The 24264-nt window shown below is 31.8% G+C and overlaps 1 protein-coding gene across 1 annotated transcript in view; it reads left to right on the forward strand.

The window, feature by feature from the left end:
- Positions 1 to 24264, forward strand: part of LOC143200269 (neurotrimin) — a 339465-nt gene that overhangs the window by 312528 nt on the left and 2673 nt on the right. The window contains exons 8-9 of the mRNA XM_076410706.1: positions 1759 to 1830; positions 5380 to 5472. Of these exons, the coding sequence (XP_076266821.1) occupies positions 1759 to 1830; positions 5380 to 5472 (165 nt within the window). The remainder of the gene's footprint in view (positions 1 to 1758; positions 1831 to 5379; positions 5473 to 24264) is intronic.

Here is a 24264-nt window from a genome sequence, read left to right on the forward strand (position 1 = left end):
TGAAATATACTGGAGAGTCCCATAGAGTACTGGGACCGGTGTTGTGCCTGATTAACACTGCGGACCTTCCAACTAGTGAGGAGACACAGACTGATACCTACGCTAAACAGAGTGCTACCCTCTCATTGAACTCTGATCCAAAACGGCTCCGTTATAAGTCCAATGCCATCTGAATAAAATCGAGAAAAGGTATAACCAGTGGAGAATAAACACAAACCACATCAAACCTATATATGTTACTTACACTTTGCGAAGTGCTGAAGTACCTGTTCGTCGGTAATATTGTATAACAAAATCATGAGAGACGAATATGCAAGATACTTGCAAGATGGCAGAAGCACAGGTCTAGACCGAGCGTATTGTGCATTGGTTAACAAGTTGCCACCGCCATTTAAGTAAGGTGAGCAAAGGATGGTATACAAATACATCATCAAGCCTATCTGACCATACGGAATTTAATTGTAAGACGCGGCAAGCAACAGCAGTATAAAAATACTCGAAAGATTCCAGAGCAAAGTTTTAATCAATATTCTCAATATTCCTCAAAGCTTGAGCAACAGACAAATATGTATCTGGATCCCGCTGTGCAAACAACACAGCAGGAAATAATATATTATAATATCAGGTATCAGAGGAGACTGGCGCAAGATACAAACTAAATGGCATTGGCGTTGAGTGGTATAAGAGGACAACAGCACGTGATGCGACAGCTCCATTCTCAGTAAGAGATTCGTAAAAAGCGATGGGAGCTGGACCCACAGAATGAAGCCCTATCGCTAAAAAAAAATACATTAACAAACGGTTTATAAGATGGACAGTAAATGGATTATAGTTCTGAAACAAATTGGCATGGCTCGGAAGAGAAGAGCGGTTCTTATATGCTTGTCTGTAGATTGTGGAATACCCGAACATATCTCCGTCCGTATCGCACATATTCCATCCGCGTTATAATGTCTATATGGGAGAATCTTCCCCGTCCCGATAATTTGAACGAATCAGAATGCAGGAGAACGTTCCTTAAAACAACTTACTTAGCCACCACCAAAAGACCGAGGGAGGAGCTTGTGAAAGAGTAGGAATTGCAGAATTAGACAAGGAGCACGAACTAAAGATTAACCATGAATATTTACCCAAAAGAGTCTTGGAGTGAGAATCAAGAACAGTAAGAACAATCAAGTCACATGATTTGAATATGATTGAAGCCAGACAGACCATTAATAAACAATTTCCAGTCAATTCATAATTATTTTCGCTACTCACTTAATACAGCTCCTAATTATGGATCAAAACCGTATTTTCGATACTCGCCACTATTGTTACTTAATTTGAAGGAATAGGCTGCTAAGCCCATAAAATACTTTTAGCAATTATCGGTTTTGGTTTCAATAATTTAAAAGTGTTTATTTTGATGTCAAGGGCAAAAAACAAACTGAAGGATTAAAAAACTTTTAAAGACAATGAATTTCAAGGCTTATTATATAAACATCCAGTTTCAAACAACTGTTTCTTTGTCATATACTTTGCGTCTGTTACCCGTTATTATTGGTCTTTTGCAACAATACGTCATTCCGTTTATACAAGCTTCGCATTTTTACCAATATATATCGCTGGTTAAAATACCTGTTTAATATTTTAAGATTTTAAATTTAGTCTTTTGACATATACGATAGTTACAATCAGAAAGAGGGTATAACATGAGTAGTTTTAGGTTTAGAAACATTATAAATTATAGCATTAAAAGACATTTTTTAATTATAGATATCCCTACGCCTTCTACTCCAAAACCAACTACAATAACTACAACAAGATTACCAGCAACAACCAGAAAAAGTAAGTGGTACTCTATATCTACATTTTCTACACTATAATTTTCTATATTTTTGGTAATGTGATAATCCACATTCATAATTAATTGTTAAAAAAATATATAGAGTATCTTCCCACAATATGTATCAAAAATGTTTCTAATAATCCCTATATTGTTTGTAAATCTCCTTTACCATTTTTATGGTTATTTTTATTTATAGGCCTCCCACATCGTCGACTAGCTAAATTTATTTTCAGTTCTTTCCGTTATATAAAATGCTAAACAAAAAAACGTAACAAGTTTATCACCGGTCTTTTTTCGTTGATAATTTATGAGCGTATTCTGTCATAATTCTGGCGAGATACAGTTTTATGGTACGGTCGAAAGGTAACGAAAATAAGTAAGATAACTGAAGTGAACAGCGCAAATCACAGCTCAGCATAAATGTAATGATTTTAATTATTAGAACATATTTTTTCAAGTTAAGAATATGTTCGGCTTTTCAATTAAGGCTTCGAAAATGGGCCTTTTTCATGGCCCCAACAATACTATCCAAATCGATAATTTTATTCTAATATTATCTAATTGAAACTTAACACGAAATTAATTTAATTTTCTTTTATCTATCCCAAAGATTCATAATTTCTTCATTTATTTATTGATTTTCATTTTTTCTGGCATATTAATAAATTTGTATATTCTATGTTCAATCTGTTTTAAGAACAGTGTTTTTCTATATTCAGAGTAACTGGAATGTTTACCAAGTATTTGTACGTTGCTAATATTTTTACTGGTATGATTTTCTGAATATTGTTCTATAATATGAAATTTATAATTATATATACATAAGTTTTTCTCATTCCTTTTTCAAGCGTCTTTTTTGAGACTTCAAACAAGCCTTAGTGTTTTTGTCTTGAAGGTGTCATATAGCTAATGAAACCTCAACGACTAAATCTATTGACTTAATATACGATAAATTATAAGATATAATTCAACAATATTATAATCTAGACGTCGGTGGTGAAAAATCAAGAAAGATGGGAAGAAATTTGCAAAGATTAATGTTATAGTTCTCTAAAAAATAAATTATATTTTTCAATAATTACTTGATGAGTTTTTTTACATCACTTAGTTATACTATTCAATCATCATTTAGTACAATAACAATTGCAACTACTTTAATCCTCATTAAACTTTTTACATTGCTTTTATTGTTTACTGTTTACCTATAGATGTTTCCATTTCAAGTTTCTCTATTTATTTAAAATTTTCTAATTTAGCTTTTCTAGGCTTTATTAAATTTTATGATATAATAATGATAATCATTCATAATGCAACTAAATCAATACATGCAACTAAATAATCCTTACTAAATTTCTCTTTCTCTTTTAAGAATTTCACACTCACATATATAAGACCGAATAGGTCTTATATACAAACACTAGGGGAAATAACATAATATCGAACACTGTGTTTGCTTCAATAATATCAAATTTTTACACATAGAATGTAATTCAAATTTCCATATTATTTGGAGAAATTATTATTTTTTTATGTGAAAGTTGATAAACAAAACGAAGTAATCTCTTTATATTCTAAATCTCAATGGGATCCAGTTAGAGCAAGTAGAGGATGTCATGTACTTAGGATCAATCGTGTAGGAGTAATAAATCGAATTAACCAAGCTGGAAGAGCACGAGATCTTACCAATCTATATGAGAAGTAGTAGATAGCTTATGTTAAATATAATAGCTACACTATGACATATGTAAGTTTCGTCGCTGAACTCTACATGGTACTCTCCGAGACCATGTTCGAAATGAAGTCATTTGTTTAAGATGCAACAAACAGCGCACAGTTAAAGTACAAATCTAATGAAGTAGATTTAGTAATATAACATTTCTCCTAAAGTTCGATGGATAGATCAGCGAGTAGCTCAAAATCACAGAAAACGGTCTGACAAATAACAGACTGACATTGTCTGATGGCGATTGCAGCTGATCGCCAACACTGACTAGACTTGTTAAAGCATAATAGTTTTGCAACATGGCAAGCTTGGTGTATTAATGGTTAAGTTGACAGGACGGTCCTCCTACTGTTGCGATAGTCGCGGGCTCGAATCATGCTGGGGCAGAGATACACTTTATGTTTGTAATTGTAATTGTAAATGTCTTTATAGGCAACAGTGGAAAATTAGATAAGGAATAACCGTCCCAATCACGCCTGCAACTAGGCTGGGTAAAACTGGTCATTGGTCAGTTAAATAGTAGTTCCAGTCTAGATAAACCCCCGTTGGTAAAAAGGAGACTTTAAAATATATCAAAAAACAGTCCATCATCAACAGAAACCTATTGGTCAACTTGCTCTTCAAACTTCAGCTATGAATTGATGATTATAACGATAATTTACCCATTTACATTTGGAAACTATATTAAATAATATATTATAGTCAAATATGTTATTCAACTTCCATAGTAGAACATATTAAGTTGTATTTCAATAACTTTGGCCGCTAGATAAAAATATAACATACTGCTTTTATCGCTGATTTTTATGATACTTTTTTGTCATGACAAAACATATTTCAAAAGAGTTTCCTTTCGGATTCCAAAGTATGATATTAACATTTTCATAATCAGTAAAATATTGAATCTGCTAAATATTAAAAATTACTTTTAAATCTGTGAATATCATATTATTCTATAGCTTTAATTCTAATCACACGTACATTTGTACAAAATTGCCCATCTATAACACACCCTCATACGCTCACATCCTCATAATCTCAAACTATGAATAACTCAATAGCTTCATAAGTTTCATACTGCCTTAATTTAAAGCACTATACTATACTATACTATACTTATAACATACATACTCTAATCTATCACTATTATAGTTTCACTTTTTTCAGTTTTTCTTTGTTTGATAGATCTTTGTCCAATTTACTGAGTTTCATACAACTTCTATCATTTCAAGAAAAATACCTTATAATATTATACCAATCCAAAATATGGTACTATATATTAGTCACTAATTTAAAACACATAGGGAAATTTACTTTTGCAGAAATTGATTTATGTTAATCCAAACTAGTCTTAATAAATTAAAATTAAATAATATTTACAATCTAAAGCTAACAAAACTAAAAACAACCACAGAATCATCGCCAGCTAGCAAACTGAAAAACAATTATATTTCAACACAAATATTTCAGAGCTGTTAACATATTATTAAAGCCATAACAAAATCCCATCAAATTACCATTTATATTAGAACTTCGAAATCCACAAACCTCCTCTAAGGGTAAAATTTCCTAAATCCTAATAACCTAAATTTACACTAGGTTCATTTTTTGTTCAATCAGAACCGAAATTGTCTAGAATTCAAAATTATAATATTTCCAATAACGTTATCGGTCGTCACAAAAAAAAACAGTATTATTTCGCTCAAAACCCGAAATCACTTTTTTTCGAACCCGATATTGAACAAACATGCCCAATAATTAAATATAAACAGATTGTTTTAGTTAAATTTATTCAGGCTAACCCTTTCAGCTCTAATTGTTTTAGGTTCTTCAAAATCCAAAATGAAAATCCACAAGGACACGCCAATCGATCTGACGCTGAATGAAATAGGAACGGAAGAAATAACAAAAGAACGAGGTGAGAGTTAAATAGATTAATGATAAGCCGAACTGGTAAGAACTGGCTCGACTTAAACTTGCAAAGTGCAATCTGTTAATAAAAGATTGTTCCGAGAATAGTTTGTGTTTGTGCTAGTCGTATTCAGCGGAAAGTGTATAAAAGTTTAATTTGATAGAGAGAAAGAGAGAAAGGTATGTACACAAAACTTTAATGCTAGTATATTATTTGGCTACATGTAGAGAGTTCTTAACTATTAATTATTATGTTGTGTTTTTAAATGGGTAACCTGGAAATAATATAAAGGAAAGGCTCTAAGTATGCGTGATTTCATATTATAGCGAATTAATATAAAATTGTATCCCTGTAAGATTCTGTTTAAGATTAATAAGTCATATATAGAGGATTCAGCCACAAAAAAACTTCCAACTTCATCTTAACAAAGCCCAATTGTGGTTGAAAACGTGGCGTATCAAAGCAAATGATACAAAATCTACCCATATGACATTCAGGCTTTGCAGAAGAACATATCCCCCAACAAAATTGAATAATCATGAACTTCCGCAAGCAGACAGCGTTAAATATCTGGGAATGCATTTTGATCGACGTCTGACTTGGAAAAAACATATAGTGACAAAACGCAAACAGCTTGGGCTTAAGCTAATTCAAATGTATTGGCTGATAGGGCATAAATCTAAATTATCATTAGATAACAAGGTTTTGCTGTATAAGTCAATATTTAGGCCCATCTGGACCTATGGTGTTGAACTGTGGGGTACTACAAGCAAATATAAGATAGATATCTTCCAGAGGTTCCAGAAGAAAGTGTTGCGAGCCATTGTCCGATTGCGATGCCCCATATTACGTATCCAACAACCCGATTCAACGCGATATCCCCATGGAACCCATAACGAGTGTAATTCGAAGTGCTAATGCGAAGTAGTCTGAAGTGCATCCTAATACACTGGCCAAACAGTTAAATGTGCGTGATGACAGTGAAGTGCGTAGGCTCAAACGCAAACTACCATACGAACTGGTTAATAGACACATAGAGCGAAATTTAATAATTTCTAGAATAAATTAGAATAGTCATTAGAATAAGTTAGGATAGATTTTCAAATAAGTTAGAATAGTATCTAGAATAAGACTTAGATTATAAATTGTACAGCAGATCACTTACTGAAGTGATCTTCTACATGTTAGGATGATTATATTATATAAGAGAAATCAAACAATAATACTTATTGCCCAAGGGCAGATTGTTGACGTTCCAAGAGATTAATATAAAAAAATATATAGACGATGGATACAGTAATATGAACACCTGACATATACACAACCCTTATTTATTAATAACGAATTATTAATTCGTAGTGTCCGAATAGTTTCAAACAGAATTTTGTCCCAATCTTCTACTAAAATATCTGCCAATTGCTTCAATGATCTTGGTGATGAAAATCTATTCCTCACACTCTGGTCTCAAACTTCCCATAGCGATTCAATTGTATTAGGACTTGACGATTATGATGGACAGAAAAGAGGTTTGATGATATTGTCACGCTCCTCAAACCAAGACTGAACATTTTTGGATGAGTATATAGAGAATATCATCTTGGAATAGGGCAGTGCTTAGCTGCAATATCCTAGTCGTAGAAAGAACTTCATTATTGAGGATGTCGAGATATTAATTCGCAATAATCCGACCAGTGATGTGAATGAGCGGGCCAGCTGAATACAGTGTTCTTCAGCAGCTTTGAATCCTGCTGTCACTTTTTCTGCAGTAGCTTTGTTGACTGGCCACAATCCTATTAATGTTTTTCGGCCTGTATCCATTAATATTAGCTTTCACACAATATTCCTCTTCGGCGATGACGTTTTACCATGTTTTGTGTACGCTCTAATTTGCTTTTGAGTTTGTGTATTAGTTCTTGGTATGTTCTCTACAATTCACTGACCACTCGTTTTAATAATCGCAAAATAAAGTGTACAATACGCTAACATATAATATGCAACACACAGTATACTATATGATATACCCTTGTCGATAGGGAGAGTACCTACAACTTTACGTTTCTACAATTGAAGCTGAAATGAGATCATTTTCAAACGAAACTTGTAACAAAAGCTGCACACCAAGGTAGTTATTTAAATGAATAATACATTGGAATGTTTAGGAATCTCCTGACGATTTATTTTTATAGTAACACTAACGAAATATAGTCTTCAATAGTAAGCTGGTTTAAAAAATTTCTAATAGAATTATGAGTATAACATGTCTCTTGTTTATTAGTAGTTAACTTACGAGTAAGTAGATAAAGATTTTCTACCAATGTTCAATGTTAATTTATTACGCCAATAGAACGCATATAAGCTCAATTTTATTACAGTATAATTCTAATACGATATATATTATTCAAAATATTTTCCAGTACTTTATACATCTTTTTCTAACCATTTTGGTAACATTGGGATAACATGTCGATGTTTGTTTATGATACTATTTTCGCAGTTCCTCGATCCTGGGTACACAAACCAAGCCATATTGCATCGATCTAACCAACTAATAATCAGCAAACTTTATGTCTGATAAGTATTATGACTACCGCAGAACGTTACATTTAAGCTACAACAGTGGACTATACACAATTCTTGCAACATAGCCGAGAACTATTGCTGTTCTTATTTACAACAATATGTCATTCAGGTTTAGTAACTCGTAATATACTACACTACCAAAACAGTTTATGGCAATGTGCTTAAATATGTGGATTACTCTCCTAGACTAACCCATGATTTTTTTTCGCTTGGTGCTGTCATTCGCAAAACGCCAGAGGAAACTTTTTCCAGAAACCAGAAAAACCAAATCAATATTCCTAGCAAAAAAATGAAACTGTGTTTTGAAACGGTACAAAATCGTATTTTCAATGAATTAGCTTGGGAATAGTTGATTGACCAACGCTAATCTGTTTGAAAGTTCTTTAACAATTAAGTTTGGCTGTGGTCTAATAAGTATTGCTATTCATTGTCTCGAAATTTGGTGTTTTACTCATCCAGACCTCTAGTTATGAAGGAACATCAGCATATGTTTCTATAAGTGTTTGATATAATAATAAGTGATTGATATAAGGCACGTATAAGAGTACTTAAATATTTTTCATTCGAAATTATAACTCATCTAAATATTCGATATATAAATGTTCAACAACAAATAATAAATAGAACGTTTAAAAAAATATAGCTAATTAAATTTGCGAATTTTTAAACTTTAAAAGTAAAGTTGAAAAATTCTATTTACTATCTTACAGCCTCAAAACAAAAAATATTTATTAAAGATTTTTCTAATTAAAATACTTTTCAGTACTAACTCTATTTTGAAACATTGATGTTCAATTTGAACGATTGATTTTCTCAATTTCCAATCAATGAATTTTACATATTTCAATACTTTTAAAAAATATTGTTTGGGTACTGAAAATATCAATATTTGATTTCTTACATTGTTGAACGAAATGTTTTTATACTGTCATCAAAGGACCACCAGTCCCTTTACTTTCTTAATACTATAAAAAACTTATAGAAATGTAATTTGTGGTACTATATTATTTTACTTAACGAGATTTAAAATGTCTCGAGGATATGAAACCACTAAGCTCGACATTCGTATAGTTCACCAGTCCCTTTACTTTCTTAATACTATAAAAAACTTTTAGAAATGTAATTTGTTGTACTATATTATTTTACTTAACGAGATTTAAAATGTCTCGAGGATATGAAACCACTAAGCTTGGCATTCGTAGTTGCGTAAATCTTATTTGTGCATTATACCATACCATTGATGATATTGATACCATTATATTGCAAACCGCATATTGTATCTCAGCTCATAATAAGTGAATCTTTTGTCAAAATCTAAATTGAGGTAGGTAGTTCTTGAATAAAGTCAAACCTAACAACCTTCAGTGAATTTTAGATGTTTCCAAAGTCTAGCTGGTAACTAGCCATATAATAAACTTCATTATATACCTCATGATTAAATTGACCTTTGATAAGTTAAATTATTTCAAATATAAATTTAGTTTCTTTTTTGAGAATTAATTGTCTTATATTTTGCTATAAAGCGACTTTTTTTTCAAGAGGTTACTGTAATAATATAAGCTTTTTATTGTACCAGTTTAACACCTTCTTAACTAATTTTTAGACTCAAACTCATCTATAATCTAAAATATTGTTTCTAAGTCATGTTTTGTATTATTGACCTTAAATTTGAATGGTATTTTCACAAGTATGCAACAAAAAGCTGTTTGAGTATTTGCAACTGATTTCAATGTATTTTCGTGTGATATAAATGAAATGAATTTTCCATATTATGAAAAAAAACCACGTCAGATTTTTTTAAGTGTAAAAAAAAAGTAGTTCTACTTCACAATAGGGGTTATTATGCTTCCCTTCCTATAGGACATTCCGTGCACCTGAAAGGAACTTACGAGAACTTGGAATTGGTTCTTCGAAAATTAAAATATGAACACCATGATTGACAGGTTTGCAGCGATTTTAAAATATTATGACAGTTGCGCGGACAAAAAACTAGGTTTACCATTTACTATCCTTTTCCTTCGCTATTTGTGTGTATGGAATAAGAAAGGCCAAGCAAATCACTAGACCCAAAAGAGGTTACCTCCGAGGGGGCTCAAAATTTGGTGAAGAGAACGTTCCCCAAGAAACAGTTGGAACTCCGCATAAAGTTTTTTACTACCGCATGATACATAATTTCAATGTTTTTAGGCCTATCAAAAGCAAAAGCCAAGGAAGGTTTTTCGTCTGGCAAAACACTCGATGGCCCATAACTGCCCCCAATTCATCAGGACTATGACTGAAAATCAAAAAGAAGGGTGGATTGTTTTTAAGTAGGCAATAAATTGTCAAAAGAATACTAAAAACATTTCTAGTTTTCTAATTTGATGCAAATCTGATAGTATATTTTCTTCATGCCCACTTCGGTTACTTTCCAAAATATTTAGTAGATCCGAGTGAATAGAAAGTGGAACGATTTTACCAGGATATTAAAGTGACGGATAGAACGTATTACAAACTAATATGTATCGTTATTAACTAATTGAACATGATTGCTATGAGCCATCAAGAAACGTGTCGTCTTGTGACAGAAAGGAAGTCATTTTCAGGTTTAGGACCTGCATTAATAGCGAATAAAACAAATTTAATTTCTTATAAAATAAATTTTGCCCTAGCTTCGACTTTAAAGATATTGTTCCACGAACTTTTATTTACTACGTTTTTTCTGTTAAACCTTAATACAACCACACATGATAATAGCAAGTCGTGACAACTGCAATGATAATTGCTCAGAACGAGAATTGTTTTATCGATCCGGCGACGCGAATTTCTCCGCAAGTATAAAGAAAAAATTCGAGCAAGATGCTCGCCGAATAAAAATCAAAAATTACAACTGGACTCTCGTCGTCGCCGCCGTTCCTGAATCCGGAATATTCCGATATCAATTGCTCGACGGCAAATAAAGCCGTTTCGTGGCGGTGTACTATATTTCTGTCGGCCCCGTATAGTCTCTCGGTGCATTGAGCGTACGACAAGCGGTTTGCATACGTCTGAAGATTGAAATACGTATTGATCTGTGTCAGTTCCAATTGAAATTTAGTTTCCATAGAATGGAATTTATGGAAATGCCCTTACGATTATTTCCGTTTCAGACGTGTGAATTTCGCGGATGACTTGCCTTATTACACGTCAAAATCGAGAACGGGAAAACGGGAAACGAATGAAAATATTTATAACTGATTTAGATTTAAAGATAAAGGTGAGGTTTGACGTGCATTGCTTATAAAGTAGTTTCTCTCCGGTATGGTTTAAATTTTAAATCGATATACATGTAGGTCAAGATATATCAATAGTTAACGGTGTCTTACAAATAAAAAAATTAGGTCTAGGAAGAAAAATTACTGCTTTTTTTCCTTTTTGTTATCATTGAAAATATATATCTATGTGACTCGCAATATACGTTATCTATAGAACCATTCATTAATATTAAAAATAACCTTTGATACCATTAAATATTACTCCATTTAGTATATTTTTCTGTATCTGCTCTGTTTCCTATTTTAACTTAACTTTTTATCTTTTAATATATCTCATTAAAAAGTTAATAATATATTTTATAAAACGACTTTGCTCCTCAAAGTTCGTGAATCACCGTATCTTCGCCCACAAGTGTTTAACATATGGCACATATGTTAAAACTAGTTTCCGCTATCCAGTAGATTTGTTTTACTAATATTATTCAAGTTCAGAGCCAATGTACCAAATTCAAGCAACGTTTGATGGATGTACTCGCATTGCACACATATATTGTAACAACATATTTGTGACAACGTTTTCACATATAATTTAACTTAACTGACATAATTAGAGAGATTTTTGCCTCTTTCACTTATTGTCGTGTAGCTGTAGTACATTAACTTTCTTATATTTATACAATTTTTAAGGGTGTTTTTCATAAGCTCTAATACATCCATAGAGAGAATAAGGAAGAAAACAATATCTGCAGAAAAAATGTCTCTGGAAAAAGTTTCATAGCGCCTAATATCTGATTGGGTTTTAATCACCCATTCGAGGAATTTTACTGGTGTAAATTTCCATTATGGAGACCTGTAAGGAAATCATTTTGTTATGAAGATATTTGAAAAATATGTATAAAATGTAAATTTATTTATAATATATAATACGTATGTATATATACGAGAGTGGTTCAAATATGATCCAGACAAATACTCTAACGCGTTTATTAACTATTGAAAAAATTTACAAGAATTTACAGTTTTTGTAGGTATTTCCCCTCACTAGTTATGCATTATGCCCACCTTTCCGGAAGTTTTTTGATGCCGGTAACGAAGAATTCCTTGGGCAACTCGGACAGTCATGTGCGCACGAACTCCTCTACTTTGTCGCCGGTGTTGAATCTTTGACTTCCGAGGCCTTCACACTGTTAGTAAGGGACCCAGCTATCTGATAGATATCTGATATTATACTTTGAAATATTGATAAAAATAAAATAAAATGAAGAACTCTAACATATGAGTCGTGATCTATTTGAACAGCTAGCGCTTCACTTCTTACGAAGATACTTAAAAATTGATCGACTCTTGGATTCTCTCAAAAGATGCATAGTTTTCTCGAAATGGAATCCGTAAATCTCCTGAGAGGTGTGTAAAAATAGCAGCTATCAAAGAATAATACTTTCAATAAAATAAATTGTACCTATTTTTCCAACAAAACTTTAATTTTGATCTTAAACGTAATTTACATGCCCTTAAAAGAATTTGATTCTGATTTACTTAATGAATGATAGTACTTGTGAAAAACTTCATCTGGGCAACCTGTTCATTATAGAAGATAGATAACAGAGTTGAGCTCACTATTCAAACTTACCATATCTAGTTGCATCAAATTCAAATAACCGCATAACAAAATATCACTTGCAGTGATTCAAACATCAAAATCAAAAGAGGTGAAAATCATTTCGCACAACTATTTAAAATTCTATAAGCACAGAAATAATTAAAATTCAAAATTGAATTAGTGAGAAACAGCATTAAATAAGTGAAAATAAATCTGCTGTAAATAATCTAGAGCAAATTTAAAGCTATATCCGTAATTTTCATCTGGTACGAGAACGATTTTAAATTAAAAAACTTAGCGGTCGTGCATCTCTAAACGTCAATCCAAACTTTATTAACCCGATGGTTAAAACTGGGAACTTTTGTCGAAACTAAACTTTATTTACCGAGGGCATTTACGAACTTGTTATAGTTTATATATGCCCAAAATGAAATATGCTTAAAACGAGAAGTGAAAATAAAAATAACCAATATAATAATCTGGAATAACACAAGTATACACGATTTTTGGACTTGAGCAACCAAAAACTGTATAAGCTACTATTTGTGTCGCCCATCTAAATCACTACTTTTAAATATTCGAAACCACGTCTCGCATATTTAATAATATGGTTTAATAATAATAAGGTTGGAGTATACTCATCGTAAGTTTCTACTAGCAAATGGTGAATTTCAGTGGCTTCTTTCTTTTATATAAATAATAAAAGTAATGCGTGTCGCAAAGGCACGTTTTCAGGCACAACACTTGTCATTTTCAAAGAAATATAAATCTATGCCGGTGTTACTTTCACAAGATTTAACACATGTATAGATTTGAAGGAATTTTCGTTTTGTCGGTCGGAATGTTTTACTGTCGACTCGTTTGTTTGTCCAAACACTCAGTACTATTTTTGTGGAAGGAATTCGCAAGGGAATAGAAAACACTGGTTGAATAAAAACTTGTTTATTTCGATCCTAATTACTATATGTGGTCGACCTTATATTAGGATAGGTTAGGAAAGTCTAGAAGCGTTATGGAAATGGTACTGTTACAATGGATAGAGACAAGAGAGAGAGAGACGTCGGCGTGATGATCTTTTATAGCCGGAAACCACATGGTACCAATCCACCAGCGTTGCCAACCTTTGAACTTAATGTAGATGTATGTACGGTAGCCTAAAGGGTCGTAGCGGTTACTACAACATACTTAAGCTTAGCGGCATGTGTTATAAACACCTGTAATGACGTTCAGATCTGCTCAGGGCTAAAAGTTTACCCGAATTTGTAGACTTGTGTTATCAGTCTAATTAAGAGCACTCAGAACTTGTTGTTAACCTCATCAACTCATTTTAGTAATAAAGATATATGACAGTAATTATCTATTTTTGGAATTCGACCGTAATGGATTAAATTAATTATGTTTCTTTTGTAAAAGCGTGGGAAGGTTGGTATATTAAAACTCGTCCCTATCTTAAAACCACTTCTCAAAAATAATTTTTAATATCACAATTAAAGAATAAATATATCAACTGATACAAATCCGAACAATCAAAAGGCCTTTAACGAAAGTTTAACCTTATAAACTACCAATTAATTTTTTAAACTGCCATTCTAATAACTTTTTATGGTAGAGATCCTTAGGCGAGATTAAAGTGCATTCAAATTATGCGTTAGGATCTTGAACTCTATATAATATAGAAAATATTCCTTTTTAGAAAGTTCGCATTTTTAATCTTTAATCTATGCGACTCCTTAGATACACAGAGGATAACAATATTTCTAAAGGGGCATGTCTCATGTAAATATTTTTGGAACATCTTATAGAATGTTATTGTATTGTAGTACTATAAATGAAAGAAATATAAACACTATCTAAAATATTGACATCATCCAATGATTATTTAAATAAGTTTTAACAAAAATGGTAGAGGAGGCATAGTAAATCCTTTGGCTACTTTTAATACATATAAGTCTAATAATATACATACATATAGTTCGATAGTATTATGGCATATAAACATACTTTTCAGTGTTATATTTTATCGACATCTCATTCTTTGCACATCTCATTTTTAGATACAAAATAAACAAAGGTAATTATTGTTGAACATTTCAATAATAATATTTTAAATAAATTACTGTAGGTATGTTCGTCTGGTCGGTCGGTTGGTCGGAATGTGTGGCTGTCGATGCGATTGTTCGTCCGAACACTCACTACTATTTTATGGAAGGAATTGGCACGAGAACTGAAAACGCTGGTTGAAGAAATATTTATTTATGTCGATTTATATTCATGCATATGATCGACGGTAGAAGGGACAGGATATTAGGTTAGGTAAAGCAAGTACGGTAGCGCTGTGGAAGTGGTACAGTTACAAGGAGGTATAGAAAAGGAAAGAGAGCGAGACGTGGTCGTACTGGTCATTTATAGCCGGGAACCACATGGTACCAATCCACAGGCGTTGCCAACCTTTGAACTTGCTGTAGGTGAATGCGTGGTGGCCTAGTATCATAGCGATCGCTACATCACTCCCCTCCTAGTAGAGCTGCCGTGGAACGTACCTCTATGTGTGCAGGTTCCAGAGAGCACCCGCAATCACGCAATGAATCGCCTAGGGACTGCTTTTGAGATGGGGATCCCAACCTGAGCGAGGATTTTTACGGGATCAGCTGCCATCGAAGTTGTAGCAGGACGTCGTTCTTCTTGGGGCGTTCCCATTTGTTTGTGGGTACCTATAAGTATGGTGCCTTACGTGTCCCGTTTCGTGATGTAAGGGTGTTCATGTGTTGATGTTATACCTGATGGGTTTCTGTGGTTTTCGTCCATCAGGCTAGCCTCGTGGGATAACGTAAATATATAAAGGGTCGTAGCGGTCGCTACATTACAATAATCATATGTATTCCATTAAACTTTGTTCCACATAATAGTGTAGGGTTGTCATGTTTAATGTCTATTCGCTCCTTGCAATTTATACTTCCATTTTTTTCTATTTCTGTTCAATCTTCTTGCTTCGGTCGGTGCTTTTCCTCTCTTCTGAAGAATTTCTCCGATATATTCATCACTGACTCTCTTAAGTCGCCCTTCGATTTTTCGCCCCTCAATCCTTACTTCTTATATTCTCTTAATCTGTTGTGTGTCCTATACGGGCTAGTTTCCTCACAAAATGAGTTGTCCCCTTCTATATACTCTTGTATATATCACCGACTAATAAAATTATTGAGATATATGAGTAAAACTTTCGTTGGCGGTTTTTAAACAGAACACAACGAACACAACAGAAGACGAAACACAACAACAGTAAAAAATAAAATACGTTGACAGTACTAGACATACTACGCAGAAATTTATGAACAGTCGCAAGCTTTCAGTCCTTCCTTAGCCCCCATCATAATCTTAAAAACAGTTAGTTCAAATAAATAAATATAAAACCAGGTACAACATAAAATTCCTCTCGGATATTTCGCCATTATTTTATATTACATTTAATTAAATCTAAAAATACAGAGGCTGAAAGTTCAAAAGTAACTTTTCAATATTTAAATATATTATAATAAATGATTTTCGAATATCTGAAACGTATCGAAACATTCCGAATGAATTGCCAATATATCCTTATTATGAAATGTAACAAAATGCATTATGTTCATAATATATTACAGCGTTCATTGTTTTTGAATATTATTTATTTTATGTATGGGAATATTGAAGATTAATTACAAACAAATCTAAAATAAACCTTACCCTTTATTTATGTATAATATTTTAAAAATACTTATAAAATTACTAGGCAAAACCAAAATATTTTTATTTTATATTAATAATATTATTTATTATTAATATAATATTATTTATTTAATGCTTTAATTTTATTGAAACATATCGTTCATTGAATTATTTTTCAAGTAACTCAATAGATGTTTTAATTTCAATACATTTCTGGATAATTATAAATACTTTCTTACCATTAAAAATCAATCAGCACACCTCAGTAACATGTTCTTGCTACCGTAAGGATTACAAATTGATCGTTCAGGTCAGTTTTTTTGTAACTATCTGCGTTAAAAGAAGCAAGGACTAGTTTTTACGTAATATTTTTCATTAAAACATAATATATCCTTTTCCACCATTCTTCAATAGTGAAAATGTGGTAATCTAGTTGACAGTAGGGAAAAATTTTTTGTCTTTCAAAATAGATCGTTTTAAGTCGCATATTCTTAGTGAAACTTATTCAGTGAAGCTATATTATAGCAAGTTTGAAAGGCAACAGTCTATGGAATAATTATCTTATTCCATCTTCTGTGAAACTTTCTTAATGGTGTAAGGTTAGTTTCAAAATTAACTTATAAAAATGAATTCACTTTCTTGCCTAGAAAACTCAGAAATTCTACATTGACGAAATTATAGTAATATCAGAAAAGTAACAAAAGGTCTTAGATATTTAAGGTGTATGTAAAATTCGCCTTCAAAAAGTATAAAAAAGCGTTGTAAGCAAGACAGTAAAGAACTTTCTACATATTTAAAATAAGAAACAAATATAGAAACAAATACATTTATTGCTCCAAATACAAATAGAAGAAGATCAGTGTTATAGTATAAATAGATTTGGATATAAAGTAAATACGAAGCATCTATGGTTAGATAACAAATATTTCCTTGGACATAAACATAATTCTTATGTAGAATATAAATACAAAAAGGTAAAAATAATATTTATATTTATATATTGTATAAGTATATACAAAGAAACATCATCAGACTATCTGCCGTAATTTTAAACAAAATCGATGATAGATCTATCAAATACAGGTATCAGGTATTAACTGAACAAAGTGGCATTCAAACTGAATTGGATCATAGTGTTCCCTACAATCGATGACTTCGATAAACTACTATTAAATAGAACGCTCTTACTGCTAGGTACTTGCATGTATTTTAATAAACGATATCTCATATTGAAAATGTGAAATATCATTATAAAGAAACTCACCTAACTGTTAAATTCGATTATTTAGCTGGACAGTTGCAATTTTTCCACATAAACTAATAAATTTCTATATGGTATAATTGAGATACTCATTACAAGCACCGTCTTATCCCAGAACACTTTTAGTAACTTATGATGTTTTTTTTTAATTTATTTATTGCATTATTATTAATCATTGTCGGTCAACCTACAATTTGTCTTAACAATAAGTTAGATTTAGGAATATCTAGGAGGACTCATAAACTCTATCTTAGTCTCTGGTCTAATAATTTTTATGTATTAACACTGCTGTTTTTCTACTAAAAAGACCTCACGACTCTACGCTAGACAAGATCAAGTGGTTTCATTTCTTGTGTCTTTTTCCTGTTGTTCTGATGCCATCCCAGAGGTATTAAAACTCTTCGATATTGACATGACAATGGAGCTCTTCCCTTGCGATTCTCTTGATTTCCTGAGTTACAGTCGGTATCTGAAGGTATCGACGTAAATAATCAGTCCTGTATTACTTACAATAATTCGCAGATCATTATCCTGGAAAATTTCTATTATATTTATATTAGTTTTCCCTGAACATCTCCACAATTGAACACCGTATATCCATATAGATTTAAATACTTACTTGCATAATGGAAATTTATTATGTACTGAAAATTGTATTTTTCTTCCAATTAACCAATACATTTTTAAATATATTAAATCCAGTTCCCTTTCGCTTTTACATATTTCCTCCAGCGAAGTTTTGCATCAAGATTCATTCCGAGATACGTAGCGTTGTTATATGGAATGATAGTATTATTTGTTATTATTGGTGCTTGTGCAATCTGATTTGTACGTGAATTGCACATACGCAGGTTTACTTTTGTTAATTTTTATTTTCCAAGTCTGGATCCAATTATTTATATTTTCTCTTGCCTGTAACCATCGTAATATTTTCCATTTGTGGTATGTCACGTGTTTAAGGTAGGTAAAGAATGGGCCCTAATACATTTCCTTGCGGTACACCTGCTTTAGCTTCCTTTATTATAGAATAACTTTCCTTTTGTTTGAGTTTAATCATTCTTGCTATAAATTAAAAGTTCAATAGTTGATGGTGTTTTTTCCATGACATTTTCTGTAGCTTATGAGCAAGGCCGTCATACCATACCTTATAGTGGACCTATGTTACATCTTAAGAATATAGCTGAAGATTCCTTTTTACCTTCATAGAAGTAATTCTATTTTGTCATACCCTAATTGTCCGTTTAAGTTTCAACTATTTAAAAGTGTTGATTTTGTTGTCAATACCAAAGAACGGCCTCGATGATCAAAACATTTCGAAGACAATAAACTGTATGACTATTTGAACAAAAATTTGCATTTTGCATGTGTTGTGCCCTCACATTGTGTTATATCCGTGTACACTGCAACTCGAATAGCCACTCCCAGCGTACTAATCAAACATAGCATCTCCTGAGTATTGCTTGTTTAAATCGATGCCTAGAATATAGCCAGCGCGCGATCTCAAAATGTTAAATAAATGCGAAAATAATTGGATCGCTGCCTTACCAACATTATTCTATCGACACGGCATCCTCAAGTTATGAGAGAGGTAAGAAGACGTAGTGGGAAATGATCGAAAATATCTGTATTGGTGTATATCATACTAATTAGAAAAAATGATCAGAATACAAAAGCTTCTATATTATCATAGAGTTAACCGATAAAATTAAAGGAAATTCAATAACCAATCATTGTTACTAGATATAAAAATACAACAATATTATTGCGTCACATTTACAAACTATTATCATATGCATATCCCTTTGCAACTAATAATTATGATCCAATTTTAACCAGAAATCAATATGCTTCAGTTACAGAGTTCGTGTTCGATTATATGCCGTATCATAGAACTTAATCGAAATGTTATTGACTGAAGACGAGCAAGCTATTTGTTATCGATATTGTAATATAACGATAATTAAAGAAATAATATTTGCCAGTATACGAGCCGCGGCGACGACGAGGGGGAAATTATCGAAGTTAAAATTAATAAATAACTATGACGGGTTGCCTTTACCAACCGTCCCTCCTCCGCCCCCCATCCCACCGCATATCTGCTATCTATTAATTGCTCGCTGCCTGGGTCTGTTTACTATGTTAATATTAATGAGCTTCATATGGAAACATATCAGCTCTCAATCCTCATCTGTGTTAAAATATCTTTCGCCGTTAGATATATTAATCAACATCCGCGTAATTATTATTGATTTCAAGGTACACTTTAGTAATTTAAGACACCATGTTGAACTAGGGAAAGCTAATTGGATATGAACGATGGAGTTATTTATTTCCTAATAAGTTGTTACGTTGATTAAAGTACAATAAAAACAATATATGTAAAATAAAAATGATATATAATTAAATAACGTATTGTTACAATAGGAGGTCGTCTTTTTTATTTTGGGATGGGTGTTAAACGTGAACACTGACTTTTCTATGTATTATTCCGTATTTTAGTATACGAAAGAATAATTCAACTGATATGATGTTTTTCATATTATTAACATCATTAAACAAAAGTTTACAACAATTTTTATGCAATATATAACATAAAGATTTTTGAGCGATTTTCATTAGACCATGTACATATTTAACGCTGTTAAGTATTCAGTCAAAATTGGTTTCTAGATCGAAAATATAGTTTTTTGAATAAAATATTATTTATTTATTGATACCTTCGCCTTATTGATATTATTACAACGATAAAAAATGATTTCTCAAGAAAAGTAAAATCAAACAAAACTTTAGAACATTATCAATATGAAAACTGACGAGGATAAAAGTTCTTCCCGAAAAATATAGAATATATAAAAAGAACTCGCTGTAACAACCTCATCTGAAAAACAATATACGATATTAAATATATTCTGAAGATGAAAAATCCCAGTTCTGACAATGAAAGACTGCAACTTTCAGTTAAACAAATGTATTATATTTTTCTACATAATCTCCTTTGACCTTAACATACGTTTCAAGAATTTTTCCAACATTATTATTGTTTTCCAGAAATAATAGCCTGAAAGGATATGAAAATCCTAAAATCTAAAGCCCTTCTAACTTGTTCATTGACAGGGATACGTAGTAGTCTAAGGGTGCCAAGTTATGAGAATAAAGAATAATAGGGAATGCAATGATGCCATGGTGAAAGATTTTTATTGTATACAAACGAGGCCTCCTCTCGTGAATTTCGGCAATTATATGGTCAAGAAATTTGAATTCACTTATATTTTTTCCACCATTTTCAAAGTAATCAAGCAACAGGACTTCGTTCACATTAAAAAATATACTAGCCGTGACCATTTCGACAGATGCTATCCAATTCTTTTTTTATTTTATTTGCCACTAGACTGTCGACTTTTATACAGTCCTACAACTGCTGTTTTATTTCTCGCGAAGAGTTATGTACCCATGTATTATCTATTGTAAAAAATTGCCACACTAACATTCACCTGCACTCATCTATCGTTCAACCAAATGAAGGTTTCCTGTATAGTTTATCAAATGTAACAAAAAAAAGCAAGAGATCTACAGCAACAATTCGTGTAAACCATCTACTTCTGAGAATAAGTTCGAATTATTCTTATAGAAGATTTATAGATTGAAACGCCATCTCTATGTCAGAACTTTACAGCTTACTGTACAATGAACAGTGAAAATAAATGTAATAAATATCTAAAATCAGACGACAAAGGAAAGACAAGAAAGTAGATTAAATAAGACAAAAACACTGAAGGACAAAAAGTTTAATTAAAATAAATAAAATATTAATTAAGATAGATTAAGCGTTATATTAAGTTTGTTGCTATTGTTGTCATTTAGGATGCCCAAAAAATATTAGGTGGATATTGCACAAGTAAGGTTAACAGATGATGGAAATATCTAAATCAATGAAGCACTGAATAGAATTAAAAGAAATTAATATGAGATAGGACCATAGAGATGAGAAGAAGCTCAGTGCGCAGAAGTCTTGATGAGGAAATTCAAAAGAGCCCATCAAGAAAAGAAACATTACTTAAAGAGACAAACCCTACTTTCAGAACTGATGCTTTGTAATAAAATAACAATAATTATTACATACTCATATATTGTTGCGTTACTAAATGAGTAAATGCATCTTTGAACATTTATTGAGAATTCTCGGTAAGATATATATCAATCATAATTTGCATGACATTCTAAAACTTTTTTTCCTCTAAAACTTTATAAAAAGTCCATTCGGAAACATGTCAAAATATCGATGTTGATTTGGGAGCAATTCGATGATATGTTTTCGCACTTCTTGAATATTTCAAAACCATCTGCGAAAACGTTGCGTCTATTACTCACAATTGCTGAGCTTTTTTTACAACAATACGTCGATAAGTTTGTTCAGCTGATGTAAGTAGATATCTACAATAACAATTTCAATTGGTTCTAGCAGCTCGTAATATACTAGAGCTTGCTGATTGACAATATGAAAATTAAAACTTAATTTCCATGAATGTTCCACACTTCTATATAATTCAAACTCTCTTGCCTTGGAGAGCAATGAAACCGTAATGCTGAAATAATTTAAAATCTCACTTCATTGTTTTAGGCATTGTAAAATATTGAATTAAAGTACACTATTACAAAACCAAACTAAATATTTAAACCTTAATACCACACCAAAATCAAATGACTTCACTCATGACATCTCATGGCTTCTTAATAATCACAATATTCAGCTTATTAATTACAGTGATTTTAGCGAAATAACTTTTACGTAAATAGTAATGTAACTTAACGTAATAATTTAAACGTAACGTAAAAACTTTCACTACAACTTATTTTAAAAAATTAAATTCTTAAAATGTGTTGAAATTTTTTTCGTAAAAATCACAAAAAAAAAGAAAAAATATTTCTAATAAGTGAATGATACATATAATCCAGATCCTATCCAAAGGATATTAATTATTATTAGCCGTTTCGCTAATATGATACGTCGTTACTATATGGTGGTTTGTATATAGTCGATTCAAAGTTTTTTTAGTAATGCGTAGTGGATATTTGTGACGTCGAAACATTACAATGTTGCCGCATCAACTCTGAGTTTTAATTCAGTTTGACATACAAAAAAATTCTAATCTAAATAAAATAAATGAAACAAAATCTTATCAAATATAATTTATATTAACATTATAGTACATCTAATACATATATTATCGAAGGATTTAAAACTACAATTAAGAGCACAGGTAAAGCAGTTTGTAGGTTAGATTTGTTTTGTTTACATTAAACTTTTTTCCACGCCATTCATGAGGTAGAGTTTCTAGGCGCGTTTTATGTAGTGTTATCCCCCTGGAGGCCCAATCCACCTAATTAACAATTGTATATTTGAGAAACGTATTTTACTTTCATTCGAGAGCATATTTATTTTTTACGTTTAGATCTTGTTTCCTTCGATAGTGTGTTTACTTGGCAAGTCATCTTGGTATCACTGTATTTTTGTTTCTTCTGCTACTACCTGTGTAGACCATTCTTGATAAAATTAATCACTGAATTCTGTCTAATGCATTTACCATATCTACAAGATAGTTAGTATTCATTTGGTCCTCATACATTCTCACCTAATGCTTATGTTTACTTTTGAACAATTACAATCATATCTGTGCACACAAATCTTTCACGCCCCATAATACCATTTTCTACAGTTATATTCAATTAATTATGTGCATACCTTTAGTTGTTTCCACTCTCATCACTCTGTCTCACGAATTTCCAGCATTGCACAGCATTATCACCTATCGTGAAAGTTTTCTTCAGTCACTTTCACTTCATAACTCACTGTCCACTTCAATCACTAAACTGTTAATTTCTACCATGTCACACGAAAGATACATGTATGTGAAATATGTTCACGATTCCACCATTTATCAATTACTTCCTCTGTATGTTTTATCGAGTTCATCCAAACCGAAGGTGCTATGGTTGACAATGCTTCCTTCCACATATCCAAACAGTTTTTGATGGAATATCCTTCTCAATCAGTAATATATCTGAATTTAACTATTAATAAATATAATGACTAATATAACCCAATTGAATGCTATTGTAACTTTTACCCTTTTCCATCAATTTGTATTGTCTTTACACTTTTTCTGTTACTGTCTTGCCAAGAGTGCCACAATGAACCATTTTGAAATATTCAAGTTTCTTAATTATTTTATTACTTTAATTGCATTATTTTTAAGGTAATGTCTGGAAGTTCCATTAAACCAATCCGAGGGTTATCTTTACACCATTTAAACACTATGCCCTGTAAGAGTGTATGAAAGGATGTCTTACATCATCACAGCTGCATGCCCCTAATTCTTTTATGTATACTTTCCAGAGGGAATTTTCACTAAAATCCACTATTA

Source organism: Rhynchophorus ferrugineus, unplaced genomic scaffold (assembly GCF_030347505.1).
Source record: "Rhynchophorus ferrugineus isolate W39M unplaced genomic scaffold, kcgeb_rfMv2 rfM1, whole genome shotgun sequence".
Taxonomy (NCBI): domain Eukaryota; kingdom Metazoa; phylum Arthropoda; class Insecta; order Coleoptera; family Curculionidae; genus Rhynchophorus; species Rhynchophorus ferrugineus.